The following is a 20,081-nucleotide window of genomic DNA, read 5'->3' as shown; positions in this document are numbered from 1 at the left end:
AAAAGTTCTAGGTCGGTAAATAACTAGGGTTCATACAATTTAAATACGTTCTGACATGTAATAAGAAAGGCAATGTCAGTTACAGTATGTCACATTTAAGCCCATATTCAAAACTAATTGCCTGCTTATTACATCTGCCTCTTCGAAAGCTGACTGACGAGGCCACAATGCATGACTTCCCATGTGAATGTGTCTGTGCCAGTGTGACAAAACCAATCGGTCAGCTGGTGCAGATCAGCTGTAGAAATTCTCAGCCAATTTCCTCATTCTTTTATTTTCTCGTTTTTGAGTCATTGTCGGTGGCCGCCTCATGCCATCCGTGGCGTGTGATTTGCTGTCCTCAAGGTCTGTTACCATCCAACCATCTACGGTATCTCCTCCATCTGAGCATAGCATTCGAGGATGCTCCACAGTTTCTGACCTTTCACTCACTTCATGCTCAGCAAGCTTAGCAAGCCTGGGATGACAGAACTTATAATATATTCCTTTTAGAGAGAGACCAATGATGTATAATGCAATTATGATCGAACTTATTATGATAGTATAATAGGCTGGCAGTTCAAAATACAATTGTTCCCTGTAAATCTGCAAGCACCACAGACCACAAAGCAGTACGAGATCAAGTATCATGTAGATGTGGTAGAGCATAGACGTGAACCTTGTTTGACCTTCGAGCAAATTGAACCAACTGAAATACCAAATTAGGCACACTGTGGCCCGGAAGAGCCACTCTCCACCAGGACTGTCCATGAAGCTGGTCTTTGATCGCCATGAGAAAAATAAAAAAATAATCCAAGAACATAGAAAGTGGGTGAAGATGTAACAGGGCAGTACAGAGGCAAAAAGGGCAATTGCGACAAGACGGGCAACGATGAGTAGCAGGTTCCAGACAAAGTTGATAAAAAAGGAGCAAAGGTTTTGCTTATCCGTGTCACGCAAGATGGAGCGCAGAGAACGATGGTACACTGTTAAACCACAGGCGATGGCTGATGCTGAACCGGCTGCCTTTAACACTGAGAAAGAGAGAGGTCAGGTCATAGAGAAGCCAACAATTTGCCTTAATACATTATGACAGATAACTGGTTATAAGCGGTTAGGTCACTCTCAAAAAATACCTCACATCATACATCATTGCTGAAGTGCACATTGACAATGCCCAGGAGGTGAATTGGGACTGAGCTGCTGACTTCCTCTCACTGTATACTTGACATACCACAACAGTGTGGTTTGTTTGGTCTTGGAGGAAGCTAATATTTGCCCTTCGTTTGAGTATGTATGAAAATCAACTTAAAGGAGACTAGAAACTTGCTTGAGGTCTTATACTGCTCTGTAATTAGTTTATCAAAGTGACATTATGGTTGCAGAATATATTCCCTGGGGAAAAGATTTATTCATGAAATTAATCAAAATTCGTATCTGTGACTTATTAACCATGCCGTTTTGTTTAAACGCATGACAACCGCAACCTTCTGTCTTCTGGCATTACAAACTTGAACCAACAGTGAATATAGCAGATTTATCATTGTATCATAAAGTCTGACCACTAGAATAAAACTATCTTTCAGTGATATTATGTAAATTTGTATGTGTTTGTAGGCTATCATTATTTTTTATTCCTAACATAGGCATGTACCTACTTGTTAAAGGGTCCAAATGACCTCTCTGGATAATGATAGTGAGCATGAGGACGAACTGTGGAGCGCTCTCAGAAAATGTCTCTATGAGTCGCAGCATGCTGAGGTAATGGGTGAGAAACGCTGCAGTACCCTCAGGGTCACGCTTCTTTGTTATAAAACTGAGTATGGACACTTCCATTACACAAGCATACCTAAAGAAGGAAATGTATATGAATTAATATGATGTTTAACTTTGCTTCAGCACCACCAGAATAGCAACGATTCTTTTAAACTGATTTTTTTTTACTTTTACTTTTACTTTTTGAGTTGGGCAATCAGGATTAAGTAATCAGATTGTAGAATACACAGCACATCTGTAGTTTGTGCCAGTAATGTTTTTGTACAGGTAGTTCTAGTTCTTTACCAACTGTAAATACTGAATATGCCAAATATGTTTATAGAATGTTTGTGTTTGTGGAACTCTACCGTGCCATTTGTATTCAGTATTCACTATTTGTATAACAGTCTCAGACTACATTAAAAAAGTAATTATGTGACCCAACCCTATTTCCTGTAAATAGGAGGAATGTCAGGAACCCAGTGGGAAAAAAGACTTGGTTGTACATTTTAATCATTTTTGTCCACTACATCAGCAGTATATCCATCATAGCAAACCCAATTTCCTGCATACATTGTGAAAACTAAGCACCATAAATGGAAATACAGCTCATGGCAATTTCAACATGCTAAATTCTTTAGTAAACAAAGTTTGCACAACCTGAGGTAGACTCCCATCTGAAACACGTGTAGAGCCATGAGAGATGAACGGTTGAGGCAGCGCTCTACTGCACAAGAGTCTGTTTTGTCGTCATAATGATACCACAGCCAGCTGAACATCTGTGTAAGGGCTGAGGAGCCGAGCAAAAACAGCAGCAGGAGTCCCAGGACAATATAGTCCCCTTCATGGTAGAAAGACACAACTGCGCATATATCTAGTACTATATCCAAGACAAAGAACAGCAGACTCACAAATGTAAAGACAAAATCCACTGAAGAGTACCTAAAGGTATCATCCTCCATGGTGTCCACAGATCAAAACTTTCAGATCTCTCACTTTAAGCTATCTTCTGCTAGCAGCTGTGTGTGTGGGTCTTCCGTTTCTCTCACTCATACCCGGGCAAGTGCAAACCGAAAGTAAGCAAACAGCCAAAGTCCAAACACACCCCTCCATTCCCATGAACCCGCCCACTGTAATAGGAGTTCTTAAAGGCACTTGGCTGAAGTTCAAGTTGATCTATTGAGTTGATGTCTGGTGTGAAATGTACCTGCGTAATGTTCCATCTTTATACTAAATATACACAAGTCAAACAAACAAAGGGCTATATTTTGTATGTTGATAGCCAGTGTTTATGAACTTAGAACGGTCTCTTGAAGACTTGAAGTTTCCTGCATAGCAAATGAGGAAAGGCAAAACATCTGTACTGACCGTGACCCTGTGTTCAGGAGAGTTTAGGGAAACTAACCAGGTTTACTTACAGTATACTACATCCATTTGTATTGGTAAATGTAATAGATAAAGAATATAGTAAATTCTTATAATACCGTAAGTTTTACTCTAAACACAGAAAGAATATTTCTAGGAGTGTAGACCTTTAACTTCCAACTGATACTCAAGTAAATAAACTGTGAACCTTCAACCTTTTACTTCCAACTGATACTCGAGTAAATACTGTTTTGCAATCAGTGGTATTTGAACAAGTTATACAAACAGACAGAGTATGTACAATAAGACATCATCATTTGGGAAATATTTTCAATTTGAAAAATGTATTTGGCATATAACTTTTGGAATCCACCAGACACTGTCATACATACGTTCACCGGAGACAAATTAATAAAGCTAATTATGATATCAGGAAGAAGATATCAGGACAGGAAAAGAGTGCCTTTCCTTACCGGATATAAGGATAAACCACTTTATGGCATAGTTTAAAAATGGCTGCTTGAAAGACATGGAAAGACTTTGAATCCTTCCTTTGAACTGAATATAATACATCCAAGTGTCATAAAGAAAGAAATACTGAACATATTTGTGTACCCAAACAACTGAGTGGCACAGCAAGCAAATAGGACAAAATTAAATAGTCAAGTCTGATGGTAGAGTCTACCAGGTAGACTGTACATTCAATGCTCTCTGAAAACATAAACAAAGTTAAGTGATAGTAAAGTATACAGAATCATCCAAAAATACACAAATGCATAGTTTTTATGCAGTAGGATCTATCAAAATAAGGTCATGTGCACTACAAAAGAGGAACATTTACATAATGTAAAAATTAAAACATTTGTGTACAAACAAATTATTAATTTTATACAAAATATATACATATTTTAGAATAAGCTTATCAAATAACAACAGCTTCTGTGTCTGCAAATTGGTATAGAACAGAACACATTTAACCTCTAAATATCATGAAAATACAGCATAAAAGACAAGCCGAGTTACACAAGACGGTTAGGAAAACTGTCTGGCGTGTCCACAGCCTTGAAGTAGTAGTGCGTGGTTTGGTTTGACACATTGTGGTTATACAACACTGCTGGCCTTGTGTCTCTGCGTCTTAAGAGGCCTTGTAACATCACCCGACTCCTCAGAGTAAAAATGAGTGGCATGATGGGCCATCCTCTTGTTGAACAGCTGAGAAGCCAGGGACTCATCCTGGAGTGGGAAGTCTCTGAAGACAATATTTCCATCGGGTATCTCTTTGCCAAGTCCAGGTTCTCTCACCGGAGGCCGCCACAGCTTTGGGTGAAAGCAGCAGTAGTAGACAGCTTTGAAGACGAGTCCGAGGAGGTAGGTGACTGGCAGAGCAATGAACAGGATGGTGGCATAGCATTGTGTCAGGACTGGGTCCCTGTAGCACCACCAAGTGGCAAGCAGGATCCCTCCGTCCATAGTCATAAATGCATGGTAAATGATGCTTCTGCCCCTGGTACTCCCCTCTGCCACGTTGAACCAGCTGAAGTACCAGATGAGACCTATGGTAGCTCGGTAGAGCCACTCCCCTGCAGCGCTGTTCATGAAGGCTGTCTCCTGATGCCAGGCCCAGAACACAAAGACAGGCCACAGCAGGAGGAAGTGGGCAGCGATGTAGTTGGGCAGGACAGAGGCGAAGAGGGCAATTATTGTCACGCGTGGGGCAATCAGCAGCAGGTTCCACAGAAAATAGACCATGGAGGAGCCCCAGCCTTGCTTAGCCTTGTCTGGGAGGAAGGAGCGCAGGGAGCGATGGTACGCTACTAAACCACAGGCGATAGCTGATGCTGAACCGGCTGCCTTTAACACTGAGAAAGAGAGAGGTCAGGTCATAGAGAAGCCAACAATTTGCCTTAATACATTATGACAGATAACTGGTTATAAGCGGTTAGGTCACTCACAAAAAATACCTCACATCATACGAGGGGTGCGGTGCATTGCTGAAGTGCACATTGACAATGCCCAGGAGGTGAATTGGGACTGAGCTGCTGACTACCTCTCACTGTATACTTGACATACCACAACAGTGTGGTTTGTTTGGTCTTGGAGGAAGCTAATATTTGCCCTTCGTTTGAGTATGTATGAAAATCAACTTAAAGGAGACTAGAAACTTGCTTGAGGTCTTATACTGCTCTGTAATTAGTTTATCAAAGTGACATTATGGTTGCAGAATATATTCCCTGGGGAAAAGATTTATTCATGAAATTAATCAAAATTCGTATCTGTGACTTATTAACCATGCCGTTTTGTTTAAACACATGACAACCGCAACCTTCTGTCTTCTGGCATTACAAACTTGAACCAACAGTGAATATAGCAGATTTATCATTGTATCATAAAGTCTGACCACTAGAATAAAACTATCTTTCAGTGATATTATGTAAGTTTGTATGTGTTTGTAGGCTATCATTATTTTTTATTCCTAACATAGGCATGTACCTACTTGTTAAAGGGTCCAAATGACCTCTCTGGACAATGATAGTGAGCATGAGGACGAACTGTGGAGCGCTCTCAGAAAATGTCTCTATGAGTCGCAGCATGCTGAGGTCATGGGTGAGAAACGCTGCAGTACCCACAGGGTCACGCTTCTTTGTTATAAAACTGAGTATGGACACTTCCATTACACAAGCATACCTAAAGAAGGAAATGTATATATTAAACTGATGGCACATGGCATAAGAGAGTATAATCTTCCCAAGATGTTTTCTGTGAATATTAAACAAAGTAGCAGGCAACACAATTGTTATTTACTTTTTGAGTTGGGCAATCAGGATTAAGTAAGCAGATTGTAGAATACACAGCACATCTGTAGTTTGTGCCAGTAATGTTTTTGTACGGGTAGTTCTAGTTCTTTACCAACTGTAAATACTGAATATGCCAAATGTGTTTATAGAATGTTTGTGTTTGTGGAACTCTACCGTGCCATTTATATTCAGTAACAGTCTCAGACTACATTAAAAAAGTAATTATGTGACCCAACCCTATTTCCTGTAAATAGGAGGAATGTCAGGAACCCAGTGGGAAAAAAGACTTGGTTGTACATTTTAATCATTTTTGTCCACTACATCAGCAGTATATCCATCATAGCAAACCCAATTTCCTGCATACATTGTGAAAACTAAGCACCATAAATGGAAATACAGCTCATGGCAATTTCAACATGCTAAATTCTTTAGTAAACAAAGTTTGCACAACCTGAGGTAGACTCCCATCTGAAACACGTGTAGAGCCATGAGAGATGAACGGTTGAGGCAGCGCTCTACTGCACAAGAGTCTGTTTTGTCGTCATAATGATACCACAGCCAGCTGAACATCTGTGTAAGGGCTGAGGAGCCGAGCAAAAACAGCAGCAGGAGTCCCAGGACAATATAGTCCCCTTCATGGTAGAAAGACACAACTGCGCATATATCTAGTACTATATCCAAGACAAAGAACAGCAGACTCACAAATGTAAAGACAATATCCACTGAAGAGTACCTAAAGGTATCATCCTCCATGGTGTCCACAGATCAAAACTTTCAGACCTCTCACTTTAAGCTATCTTCTGCTAGCAGCTGTGTGTGTGGGTCTTCCGTTTCTCTCAATCATACCCGGGCAAGTGCAAACCGAAAGTAAGCAAACAGCCAAAGTCCAAACACACCCCTCCATTCCCATGAACCCGCCCACTGTAATAGGAGTTCTTAAAGGCACTTGGCTGAAGTTCAAGTTGATCTATTGAGTTGATGTCTGGTGTGAAATGTACCTGCGTAATGTTCCATCTTTATACTAAATATACACAAGTCAAACAAACAAAGGGCTATATTTTGTATGTTGATAGCCTGTGTTTATGAACTTGGCGTTTTAGAACGGTCTCTTGAAGACTTGAAGTTTCCTGCATAGCAAATGAGGAAAGGCAAAACATCTGTACTGACCGTGACCCTGTGTTCAGGAGAGTTTAGGGAAACTAACCAGGTTTACTTACAGTATACTACATCCATTTGTATTGGTAAATGTAATATAGTCAATATAGTAAGAATATAGTCAATTCTTATAATACCGTAAGTTTTACTCTAAACACAGAAAGAATATTTCTAGGAGTGTAGACCTTTAACTTCCAACTGATACTCAAGTAAATAAACTGTGAACCTTCAACCTTTTACTTCCAACTGATACTCGAGTAAATACTGTTTTGCAATCAGTGGTATTTGAACAAGTTATACAAACAGACAGAGTATGTACAATAAGACATCATCATTTGGGAAATATTTTCAGTTTGAAAAATGTATTTGGCATATAACTTTTGGAATCCACCAGACACTGTCATACATACGTTCACCGGACACAAATTAATAAAGCTAATTATGATATCAGGAAGAAGATATCAGGACAGGAAAAGAGTGCCTTTCCTTACCGGATATAAGGATAAACCACTTTATGGCATAGTTTAAAAATGGCTGCTTGAAAGACATGGAAAGACTTTGAATCCTTCCTTTGAACTGAATATAATACATCCAAGTGTCATAAAGAAAGAAATACTGAACATATTTGTGTACCCAAACAACTGAGTGGCACAGCAAGCAAATAGGACAAAATTAAATAGTCAAGTCTGATGGTAGAGTCTACCAGGTAGACTGTACATTCAATGCTCTCTGAAAACGTAAACAAAGTTAAGTGATAGTAAAGTATACAGAATCATCCAAAAATACACAAATGCATAGTTTTTATGCAGTAGGATCTATCAAAATAAGGTCATGTGCACTACAAAAGAGGAACATTTACATAATGTAAAAATAAAAACATTTGTGTACAAACAAATTATTAATTTTATACAAAATATATACATATTTTAGAATAAGCTTATCAAATAACAACAGCTTCTGTGTCTGCAAATTGGTATAGAACAGAACACATTTAACCTCTAAATATCATGAAAATACAGCATAAAAGACAAGCCGAGTTACACAAGACGGTTAGGAAAACTGTCCGGCGTGTCCACAGCCTTGAAGTAGTAGTGCATGGTTTGGTTTGACACATTGTGGTTATACAACACTGCTGGCCTTGTGTCTCTGCGTCTTAAGAGGCCTTGTAACATCACCCGACTCCTCAGAGTAAAAATGAGTGGCATGATGGGCCATCCTCTTGTTGAACAGCTGAGAAGCCAGGGACTCATCCTGGAGTGGGAAGTCTCTGAAGACAATATTTCCATCGGGTATCTCTTTGCCAAGTCCAGGTTCTCTCACCGGAGGCCGCCACAGCTTTGGGTGAAAGCAGCAGTAGTAGACAGCTTTGAAGACGAGTCCGAGGAGGTAGGTGACTGGCAGAGCAATGAACAGGACGGTGGCATAGCATTGTGTCAGGACTGGGTCCCTGTAGCACCACCAAGTGGCAAGCAGGATCCCTCCGTCCATAGTCATAAATGCATGGTAAATGATGCTCCTGCCCCTGGTACTCCCCTCTGCCACGTTAAACCAGCTGAAGTACCAGATGAGACCTATGGTAGCTCGGTAGAGCCACTCCCCTGCAGCGCTGTCCATGAAGTATGTCTCCTGACGCCAGGCCCAGAACACAAAGACAGGCCACAGCAGGAGGAAGTGGGCAGCGATGTAGTTGGGCAGGACAGAGGCGAAGAGGGCAATTATTGCCACGCGTGGGGCAATCAGCAGCAGGTTCCACAGAAAATAGACCATGGAGGAGCCCCAGCCTTGCTTAGCCTTGTCTGGGAGGAAGGAGCGCAGGGAGCGGTGATAGTCCACTACCATCCAGGCTATGGAAGTGGTTGATGCAGCAACACTCACACCTACAAAATGACAGTTGAGCCATAAGTTTCACACCAGAGGTCCCAAGGGGCATTTTGATTTTGATCAAAGAGCATTAAAAAAAAAAGATTGTCTAGCAACTAAGCATGTATACACAGCACTAATTAACACAGGAAAACCCTGGCAGCAGGGTGGTATTACCAGGTGTATTAACAGGTCTATTACCTGTTTATAGTACTAGGTAACTACTTTTCAACCAAAGCTATACCAACTTAAGAGTGGGTAATGAGAATAGGTTTAGGAAAAGACGCCACGATGAGAGAAAAGAAACAAGACATACAATGTCCATGCAGCAGAAGAGAATTATTTCATGTTTTTAACCAGTACCCCTGCTTTACACACATGAGGAAGTGGATATGAGTTATGACTATATGTCTTTGCTGTGTTTGTTATCAGGAACAGGAAGCAAGCAGCAGTTTTCACAACCTATATTTCTGCTTTTGAGTGAAAGGGGGGGGGGGGGAGCGGAACATATATATGCTTACACTGTACAGTCCAGGCCTTGTTGGTGTGAAGCATAATATAGATCATGAGGGTAAGTTGAGGAGCGCTCTCACAGAAGGTCTCGATGAGCCGGAGCATGCTCAGGTCATGTATGAGGTACACAGCATACTCTGAGCCCTGCTCCTTCCGCCACCAAACCCGGAAGCCTTGCCATATGGCAGAGATGTGCCTGCATGGATAGTGTAAGAAAAGGTGTATTAAAGACTCAAGTAATAAATGAAGGGTATAGGGCCAGGCTATACATAAACATGCTCTTAAACAGCACACATTTCCTGTGCAAAGTGCTTCAATTTAATCAAACCTGTCAGCTTTCCTTCATCATATTACAATATAGGCTATATGCTTTGTACATGGCACTACATTTTCTTGTCACTGAAACGCTGCACCTGTCAAATACCATAGATGCAGGTTTAAGCTGACTGTGTGTCAAGTGTAAGTTTAACACGACTAACATTAGACAGCTAGACCAAACAAGTCTGTAGTGTAAATAATGTTAAAGTTGATATGGAGGAACTGCTATTTGCTTGTGACGTCAGTAACCTAACCAGTTCCAGTTCCAATGATTTCCAAGTTAATCACAAGGTGGTTACTACAACAATCACATCCATAGCTTGAATATGACATAATAATAACATTAATTTGCGTAGGTCCAAAGTCAATCATGAAACTCTGGACCTAGTTTAGTACCGTTAACTTTTAGCTTTTCAAATCCAATTAGATGAGTGGTTGGTTGGTTCTCAGACTGTCTGAGTCTGTCAGTGTCAGTCTGTTACGGGAACACAAAATCCCTGATTACTTCGTCACTAATGGTAGGTACTCACTGGCTGCCTTGTTTACAAAGTTACTTACGAAATGCAATGTAATGTATGTATGACACATACATTGCATTTCGTAAGTAACATAATGTATCCCTAACGTTACCTGCAAAAGAAGCCGAGCTGGAACACATGTAGAAAGCACGAGAGTTTCAGTCGGTTTCCAAAGAGCAGCACGGTCCCCGGTGTCTGCGCGCCATCGAAGCCCTCCAACTCGCGGTCGTACTTCAGCCAGAACCAGCTGAACATCTGGACCACGACGGAGGACAGCACCATGAGGCCGACCAGCACCCCGAACCACAGCACGTCCCCGCGGCAGTAGAACTCCACGGCGACCCACACGTCTGCGCCCCAGTCGAAGAGGAAGGTGCACACCCCGATCACGGAGAAGGCGAAATCGAGCCACGAGTATTTGGAAAAAGCTGGATACACCATTCTGTTGTTTCATAAAAAAGTTTAGAGTGGACTGAGTCACTGAGTGATGAATGACGAGCTACCTGTTAACATGAGCTAACATGACTAGCTAATCCCCCCCGCGCTCGCTCGTGTGTACCGCTATCTTCTCCATGCGACTTTCTTCAGTCCGTTAGGGGGGGTGTATAACTTACATTTCGACATGTTTGACAGACCACGTATATCTACTCGTTAAAATACATAGCGATGTGTCGAGTATTCTGCTCATTTAACTGCGATAAATGTATTAGAATGTTACTACAACACTAGTACACGGAGTTCGACGTGAACAGGCTGCTATGTTTGTATTCCGGCGGTCGGTTGAACAACAATGAACGACGACTGACCCGACCCCGCAGTGACACGACTGGCCTGCATCAAAAGTTAGTAGCTGGCTATGGCTATAGTCCCTCCCACCATCTACATGTATGCTCCCACCAAAAGTGCTGTCCACTCCATGCATGGATGAATCTTGTCTTGATGGTTCGATGTATACACCTATAATAATGTAACGTCCGTCCGTCTGTCTGTCTGTCTGTCTCACCTGGACTGACTTCGAATAACAAATTGTCATTATTGCACAATACACAGGTCACAGGTGAGACAATTCCATAACAATGCAACTTGACGTGAATTGAATATTCCCAATGGAAACAACAAACAAGCCAATATAATAAAGTATTCAATCAATGAAAAACATGTTTTACAAAAACAAAAAAAGTTGCCTAATGCCTAACATTAGGCAATAAACATTAAAATATCGGGTATATATAATATAGGTTGTTGATTGATTGATTGATTGATTGAATACTTTATGTACATGTCACGTAGGGATAAAAAGGGATAACACAAAAAGTCATGGAGAATTGTTTCATCAACATAGCATAAAAATAACACCAAAATGTCAATATCATCAACAAATATAAAACGACATGTGTACATAAGTAGAAAAGGGGGAAGGTGTAATGTTTGCTCATGTTTACTTTAGGCATAATTTCTGTGAAATTTCTAGGGTCGGTCGGGTGCGTTTGTGAGGTTTAATAGGGTTTTTATTTTAGGCATAGTTTTTGTGAACTTGGCGCCACCTTGGCGACACCAAAGAAAGAGGGAGACACAAAGCCACGCCCATCCATATAACTCACGTGTCTTGTCTGTGTGCCGCTCACTCACTCACTGCCTCTTCCTCCGGTGTGTGTTTGACGGACTCGACTTCACACACAAAGCAGGGACATGTCGAGAGTATACATTGGAAGATTGAGCTACCGAGCCAGAGAAAAGGACGTCGAGAAGTTCTTCAAAGGCTACGGGAAGATACTGGAAGTCGATCTAAAAAACGGGTAAGGTTGAAATGACGTGTTATTGGAGAAAGAAAGGGGGGGGAAAGTTCATTATAGTCGGTAGCGTTAACGTTTAGGCCGCGGCATGTGGGCCTTGTTTCACTGCAGGCCTCGTCAGCACCACACACACGGAGCACGGGCTCACGCACCACCTTTTGCCTCGACAAAAGCTGCACATTTTTGACGATCTGCAGTTCAAAATAGGGCTATATGTGCCCACAAATGCCGTTTTTGTTGTTGCGCGAAACGCTCGCGCGACTATGCATACATTAACCAACAAGCCTGGCTTGCTAACCCGTGTGTGTGGGAGGGGGGAAATGTTGTTTCCACAAAGCGATTGAGGCAAATAACATAACTTTTGCGTTTACTGTAAATTGTAGAAAGGGCCACACGGTACACACACTGCATAATGAGTTCCTACAGCTCTTCTTGACCTGTGGTAGTATACTAGTAGTAGCGCTAATGCTATTGAGCCTGTGTGGGCATGCTAACGTTGTAGCTACTTGCTGCTATAGCCTGCTGCTGTGAATGATACGTGGCCATGTTGTTGTACAGCCAGTCAGGATACAAAGACAAGCGTGCGTTATTACATTTTAACATGCATAATGTAATTGAATGAAACCTCCTTTTGGCCAATTCACCATATGGTATCGGAGATATCTGCTTAACCACCTATTAATTATTAAAAAAAAAAAACGGACCTACGAGGTTGGATCAATTTAATTGGCACAAAAAGGAGGGGGGGGGGCGTGAGGGTGACATTGTTGAAGAACAACATTATTTACATTTTTGTTATTTGTATTTCGTTGGCCTGCGGTTTTCCTCTGAAGTTTTTCGCGATTTAATTACAAAATGGACATCTGGCCTAGTTAAGACTGATGTTTTAGAGTTCACAGAATTATGATAGTTATTAGTTACTGACTTGTGCTTTTGTTTGAAATGTACCCATTCTGCATACTGAATAACATTTTCAATCGTGGTCTCTGGTCTCGCTTACAACGTAAGCGTACATATGTAGCCCCAGGTTCTATGTTCCCCACCATGCAAAAAAGGTTCTTTGTTCCCCACTTAGAATAAACCTAACCTAGTCATTTTAAGACTAAAAGACAAAGTATTTTAGCAACTTTGTGTTACTTTTAGTAGCAAATTCAGATTTAAGATCAGTCTTTGAACAATCCATTGAAATTTAGGCCTGCCTAAGCTATTTTAAACTATCTAGTCTTAGCCAACTAAAAATTAACATGGGCATAAAATAAACTAAAACATAATTGCTCAGACTCTTCAACAAAGATTTCAAAAACAAACATTCTTTGTTCTGTACTTTGTAATTGTAACCAATTGTATAGTACAAAACACTGAAATCCTTAAACCAGAAACCTATAACGCTAACCCTAAGGTAAGTGGGGAACATAGAACTTGGGTGACCCCCCCCCCCTCACGGCCTACCTTTAACCTGCTGCATATATTGATACGTTTTTATTTTCGTGTGTTTACTTGTTTTCCTCAATTTTCTTTTGCATGTCTGTATATTATGCTCTGTGATGCACTGGTTCGATCTTGGTCGTTGGAATGCGCTAGAATACCAAATATAGTTAGATTTTATTTTGCGCATACTAGGTTGCAAAAGTTAAATTTGGAGACCCCTTATATTTTATTTTGAATTGCATGTGTTTGCACTGGTGTGTAGTGTGCACATACACTGTTGTTTATGAAATTATTAACATTGATCTTTTGGCAAAATCCTCTATCTTGAAGGTATGGGTTTGTCGAATTTGATGACCCCCGTGATGCAGATGATGCTGTGGATGACCTCAATGGGAAAGACTTGTGTGGAGAGAGGGTTATAGTCGAACACACCAAGGGCCCACGTCGAGATGGAGGCTATGGTGGTGGTGGTGGAGGAGGAGGAGACAGAGGCGGAGGAGGAGGAGGAGGGGGGGGTGGTGGTGGTGGTGGAGGAGGCGGAGGAGGAGGAGGAAGGAGTAAGTTCTCATTAAAATGTTACTTTTGTAGTTTAAGTTTTGGGAATAAATGTGATTGTGGAGGGCATTTCATCCACTTCAGAAAATCATTGTTAAATCAATTAAAATACTTGCATGAATTTTAAACATGTCCTTGGTGGCTGATGTGCATTCAATTAATATGAATGAAATCTATTAAAAAAATTACTATAGCGATCTTAACTATTGGTACAACCTACATTATTCACTTTTCAATTTGAAAAACCTCTCCACATTAAGTGCAATTTAGTAGTAAAGAGGAATTGGTGGTCTTTCATATGTGACGCACTATTTTGGGCTAATTTAGCCATTCACTGAGCTTGTTGATTGAATTAGCATACAGGTGTGGCAAAGCTTTCAGTTAAGATAAAAATTTCTACCATTTTCTTTCAAATTTATCAAGTGTACAACTCCATGCAGAATTTCATAGCACTTGAAAGTAGGGATGTGCTCTTTTGTTTACCAAATTATTACAATATGGTGCATGACATTTCAATATTGATGACCGTCTGCTTCAGGTAGTTTATCTGTCAAACAATAGTCTTTGACCATGAGGAAGTACCAAGTTCAACTGGGTTGATATAGTTACATACCAATACAGTATGTTAGTTGATGGTGACTTTTTTGTGTGCACAAGGGCCACCAATGACTTGAAATGATCATGGGATTCCATATACTTGGTCTCACAGTGAAATCACTAATATAGGACCATGTAATGTTTTGAATGTGGAAATGTACATGCTTGCTGATGGGTAGACAAATGTCTTGATTTGACTATAAAACTGTACATTTACTTAATTGTGATGAAGTATCTTGTAATCTGTTGCTGTTTTTTGTTCAGGATTTTTTAATTTTATTTAAAATGTCAATATAACGGTAAAGATTTAACAAAGAACCTCAATGTTTTAATTGAAAGAGTCCTTTGCTGACTGCCTGCCCCTATTGCTGGCCATGGTGTCCCTTTCCAAGAGTGTGGTTTGACCATTCTGGGCCCCTGGGCAGACCAAAAAAGGGAGCCATTGTGAATGAAGACCGCTTTTCCCATTAGGCCCAGGCCGGGTGGTGAGGATACCATGGGTTTAGGAAAACAGATGTGGGTTCAGCTCTTATAGGTGCCTGAAAAAAGAACTTGTTCTTATGAAAAAGTGAAATGTTTAGTAGATGTGGTAGTTTAGAAAGTTGCTTTAGTTCACCGTAAGTACTTCAGACATTGTTTAAATATGTTTTGTCTTATTTCACTGTCTTAAAGTAGAGCAGGGTTATTTAGTCAATGCTACCACATTTTAATCAATATAGATTGTTAGCCATAGGCCTTAATGATGATCATAAATAAAAGGTTTCGTCGTCTAATAGGATAGATGAGCTAGTCTTGAATTGTAATGAGTTGTTTTTATTTCACATTCTTATGTAGCTCTATCTTTATTTTACCCCTTTTTGTTTGCTTTCTCCCAAATTTATATGGACATTGTTTCTAGTGTGTAGCTTGGAGTGTAGTATTGTTAACCATGTCTTCGTTGGTCTCATATCCTCATTTTTTCTGGACTTCCTTCTTTAACTTAAAAGGTGGATATGGGCGTGGAGCAAGGGACAGATACGGCCCACCTACACGGACAGATTATCGCCTCATTGTTGAGAACCTTTCTAGTCGCTGCAGCTGGCAAGATTTGAAGGTATGTGGGCAATTCTCTAATCATGTCTTACGTCAAGCCTTTTTTAAAGCGTCTTAAATGGAATTTAAGTTCAGTAGTAGTTTGGACAGTAAATGTACAAATATACAATATGTCCACTGATGGATAATTGCATTCAAATGGACTCTAATCCAAATTCTAGAATTTATTTAACAAGTTGTACTCATGTAATTCTTGTTTTCATCCACTCATTAGGACTATATGAGACAGGCGGGGGAGGTGACTTATGCTGACACCAACAAGGGCCGTAGGAATGAGGGAGTCATAGAGTTCAGGCTGTATGCTGACATGAAGAGGGCCCTGGATAAGCTGGATGGCACAGAGGTGAATGGCAGGAAGATCCGGCTTATTGAGGACCGTCCTGGTGCCAGACGTTCTCGTCGCTCCTATTCCCGTAGTCGCAGCCGCTCCAGGTAAAGAAATCACAAATGATGGTTGCCATTAAGGATTTGAAAAAAAGTCAAATCAACTATTTTTGACTCATGCTCATCTCGACTCAAAATGGAAATCAAAAAATTGTTTTCCCTGTGGTTGGCTGGACTGCGGTGGCTTTGACGCGTTATTATGGATCCCGCTGCCATTCTAGGAAAGCCCCGCTGTTGACGAGGTTGGCTGCATTGATCTGTTGGGGTGTGCTGGTTCTTTTTTAAGCGGTGGAGAGCCGCTACTCAGACAGTTATTCTTATAGCAGTTGGCCGTGTGCGGAGAACTGTCGAGAGCTATTGTTTGTTAGCATAACAGCAATGGGCTGCTGCTCCTCCAGTGTCGTATAAAAGTGACATCACTGTCTAATCCTTGGTATCTTTATAACCAGCTTCAGCGTACATCCGTGCTCCTTCAGTGTCTCATAATAGTGACATCACTGTCGAATCCTTGCCATCTTTATCCTGGCCTCTCGGCATGCATTCAGCGTCGCTAGTACAAGCTGTATCTTTTCACTCTCGCGCTTATGAAACTAAACGGGATTATTTCATGTCAACATTCAAGTACAACTATCAGAAGATGTAACCCAGCTTGCCCAGGTAAAGTAATGAGTCACTGCAAGTTTAAAGTTCTCCACCTGTCCAACGTCATTTCTTATACAGCCTTGTGTCGCCTGTTTACAAAACATATATATTTTATTACGGGTTTGATGCAAATTCTAAACATATGGGTGCAGCTGCAGAAGTTGTGTTGCTTAAAGGAATGCATAGTTGCGTTCTCAACTGCTGTGTTGCACACAAAAAAGAGGAAATCGATAAATGGCCTTGACTTGATTTGCCAAATACCATAGTTGCCTTCACAATCCTGTTAAGAATGGACCTGCTTCGTGCACAATAGGAGAACAAGGGAAATGTGATCGTGTACAGTGGAATTAGTCATGAACATTTTTAATAAATGTTCTTGGTGGGACCACAACAGTATTTCTTTTTTATTTTATTTTTTATTTTTATTTTTTTTGCGGCTTACGCCTTTTATTGATTTTTGAAGGGACAGACAGTAGGCTGACAGGAAACGGGAGAGAGATGGGGGGATGACATGCAGTAAAGGCCGTGTCGGGCTCGGGAGTCGAACCCGCGGCACACTGCGACTGGATTATGAGTCAGGTGCCCAGACCGTTACGCCACGGCCTGGGCCCACAACAGTATTTCTAACCAAGACCTATTCCCGGTTGGTTCTCACTCAGGTCTCGCTCCAGAAGCCGTAGGTCTCGCAAGAGTCGTAGTCGCAGTGAAAGCAGCAGTCGCAGTCGTTCCCGATCCAGGTGAGAGACCACAGTAGAGAATGGTACAAAGGAAATGCCTGTTAGTATGTGAATTTCTACATGCATGGAGCAATTTCTAACTTGACAAACTAAGCGGCATAATGGCAGAAAGTAAATCCTTTAGCTATTAAGACGTTTTGATTTACCAAGTTGTCTTGTCCCCAGGGACAAGGCTTCTCACTCCCGCAGCCGCTCTCGCAGCAAGAAGAACAAGAAGGGAAAGAAGGAGGAGGAAGAGCGCAGTAATGGTGCTCACAAAACCAAGGATAGTCGCAGCCGTGACGAAGGGCGCAGTCGCAGCAGGAGCCGCAGCCCAAAGAGCAAAAAGAACAAGAAAGATGGAAAGAAGAGCCGAAAAGATGAGTCGAGGTCCAGATCACGATCTCGCTCCAGGTCTCGATCTAGGTCAGGCGTCAAGGATCGTCCTAAAAAGTCCAGCGCCAAGGGCGATCAGGCAAAAAGTGATGAGGAGGGAGCCGCTGCTGAGAAAGGCTCTCGTTCTCGCTCACGCTCCCCTGTTGAAGCCAAGCCCAGAGCCAGATCAAAGTCCAAATCTAAATCAAAGTCCCGTTCCCCCTCACCTGTTAAAGCCCGATCCCCATCCCCGTCCCGCTCAGAGTCTCGCTCCAAATCACGCTCCCAGTCCCGCTCACGGTCTCGTTCCCGTTCCTAGTCCTGAGATGGGACTGTCCTGCCATGAGCCCTTATCCTGTCTCCCTGTTCCTTTTACATTCCCCAAAAATCCTTAACCATGTGTCGTTTTTTGTTTTTAAATATGTGTAGAATACTATAGGCTACACTCGGTTGCTTGATGTCTCTCATGCAAATGCTTCTCCATTTTATTTTATTTTTTATTCAACATATTTTTCCAGTAGTGTTCTCTCTTATGGAGGTGTTTGACATAACGGAATGACAACTAAACAGTTAGTTTGGGACATAACAGGTGGAGAGCTAAATTTTTGTACATTTAAATGGTTCAAAAATATGCTGATGCTGTAGTGTCTTAGTATGTTCATCGCACATACAAGCATACTATTCTGTTGATGTGCTCGTGGGATCTGTTTTCATACTGTGATATGGCATCACCTTTCGTGAAACATTTTTATCATTTGCATTAAATAAAGATTAATGCCTGATCTAGATTTGTCTATTTCACTTATTTGAAGATATGTGTATGTTAATATTACGTGTGTGTGTGTCAACCATTTAGGCCTGAGGCCGATTCTAAAAACGCCTCTAAATCCTGACCTAAGGTTTCTGAAAAACTTCAAATATTTATATAGCAAAATCAAAATGTTTACATTTTTGAATACTGTACAGAACCCAAATATGGGTTCCAGATCTGAGTGGGTAAAACACCAAAATGGGTTCCCGCCCAGAATGGGTTAAACACAGTAATATTGTGCTTGTAGGCTGCCTGAGTGCGTATTACTGCTTAATACTGTTGTATGGTCGTTTGAATTATAGTTTAAATTTGGCAATGTGTTGGTTGGGATGAAGTGAGTTGTAGCAGCTGTTTCTCGCCCTTCCCGTTTGTATGCCACAGCCGGCGAGAACTTCTGGGAACTCGGATTATGTAGCCGTCTACTACTAAGTTGGTGGTCAACGGGACCCCTGTGACTTCACGAGACGTGACACCTGTCATTTGCAAAGACACCCGATATAATTTGTGTGGGCGCATGTGTACCCAGTACCCACCCATTTGAGGCCTAGACGGTAAATTCCTGTATATTCCGGTGGCCATTTTTCCAGGTCATCACATTTGTGGTGATGGTTATGGCCATTTTTAGTGTTTGTACAAAACAAGTGTTTGCAATGGCTTCAGAATCCTGAAAAAAACGAGTTTTACCCCTTGCATGCTACAAAGTTTTGCCTGCAGATAGGTTAGCACCAACTTTCAGCTGCTTTCCCCTAGGGAAACTGAATTTCAATCTTTGAGATGTGTTTCTTGGTAAGGAATTTATTGCCAGATTGGACATTTGTCTGATATTGATAGGACCAAATACACGGACTTTTAGGCCAACGCTTCCCTCTAGTGGTGACAACTGGTAGTCTCAATCTCTTGCCAGCTTGAATACATTTTCTATAGGCTGATTTGAAATTCATTTTGGAAGTATTATAAAAGTAAATTTTATATTCAGACAAAATCTTTTTTTGGTTCAAGATATTTCATTACCACGCATTGTGGTCTAGTAGATCGGCTATTTGAAAATAGCCTAATTATAAAATGTAAATGGTTAAACTTTTCCTTATTTTGCTGGGGTCATCCCAGGAAAGGACCCCACTTTGAGAACCACTATTGGCGTAGGGTTAGCAAAACCTGATAAAGGCTTGACATCATACCCTAGTTGAAATACACCTCCTAATGCCACTCTTAACATCAAGGCAATCTCATGTGAGCCCACACCATCTATTGGCACAATGGACAGTCTTAACATCACGTCCCGTGTTTTATGATTCTAGTTTTTTAGATGCCCCTACCTAAGATGGGACAAAGCACAACCATGTTTTTGTTCAAAACTTTAATGTTTTTTACGGCAAAATGTGTGTGTTTGCTATTTGGTTAATGTTTGGATCCCAATACCGAATCGAGGC

The 20,081-nt window shown here is 41.2% G+C and overlaps 3 protein-coding genes and 1 pseudogene across 4 annotated transcripts; 1 reads left to right on the top strand and 3 right to left on the bottom strand.

Annotated features, from left to right (window-relative positions):
• Positions 1 to 3: 3 nt before the first annotated feature.
• On the bottom strand, positions 4 to 2,771 carry LOC310871706 (XK-related protein 8-like). The gene is made up of 3 exons (XM_083783346.1): positions 2,395 to 2,771; positions 1,638 to 1,828; positions 4 to 1,013 (listed from the first exon to the last, which is right to left on the bottom strand). Exons 1-3 carry the CDS (start codon positions 2,694 to 2,696, stop codon positions 235 to 237), a joined length of 1,272 nt encoding a protein of 423 aa, XP_083639472.1. The 5' UTR covers positions 2,697 to 2,771; the 3' UTR covers positions 4 to 234.
• A 1,429-nt stretch (positions 2,772 to 4,200) lies between these two features.
• Positions 4,201 to 6,722, bottom strand: LOC310868086 (XK-related protein 8-like; the record flags this gene model as incomplete). Its single annotated transcript, XM_083778344.1, has 3 exons — positions 6,346 to 6,722; positions 5,594 to 5,784; positions 4,201 to 4,958 (listed from the first exon to the last, which is right to left on the bottom strand). The coding sequence occupies exons 1-3, from the start codon at positions 6,645 to 6,647 to the stop codon at positions 4,201 to 4,203; spliced, it is 1,251 nt and encodes a 416-aa protein (XP_083634470.1). The 5' UTR covers positions 6,648 to 6,722.
• A 722-nt stretch (positions 6,723 to 7,444) lies between these two features.
• On the bottom strand, positions 7,445 to 11,068 carry LOC310875419 (XK-related protein 8-like). The gene is made up of 3 exons (XM_083788646.1): positions 10,371 to 11,068; positions 9,431 to 9,618; positions 7,445 to 8,926 (listed from the first exon to the last, which is right to left on the bottom strand). Exons 1-3 carry the CDS (start codon positions 10,697 to 10,699, stop codon positions 8,169 to 8,171), a joined length of 1,275 nt encoding a protein of 424 aa, XP_083644772.1. The 5' UTR covers positions 10,700 to 11,068; the 3' UTR covers positions 7,445 to 8,168.
• An 830-nt stretch (positions 11,069 to 11,898) lies between these two features.
• LOC310867354 lies at positions 11,899 to 18,624 on the top strand (annotated as a pseudogene). The gene is made up of 7 exons (XR_014571058.1): positions 11,899 to 12,054; positions 13,810 to 13,949; positions 15,103 to 15,166; positions 15,618 to 15,724; positions 15,938 to 16,155; positions 17,409 to 17,486; positions 17,652 to 18,624. The product of XR_014571058.1 is annotated as an uncharacterized misc_RNA (transcript).
• Positions 18,625 to 20,081: the final 1,457 nt, after the last annotated feature.

The sequence above is a fragment of the Protomyctophum parallelum genome (assembly GCF_964188405.1).
Source record: "Protomyctophum parallelum genome assembly, chromosome: 1".
In the NCBI taxonomy this organism is placed as follows: Eukaryota; Metazoa; Chordata; class Actinopteri; order Myctophiformes; family Myctophidae; genus Protomyctophum; species Protomyctophum parallelum.
Note: the sequence above shows the minus strand (reverse complement) of the source record. Positions and strands in the feature narration are given on the sequence as shown.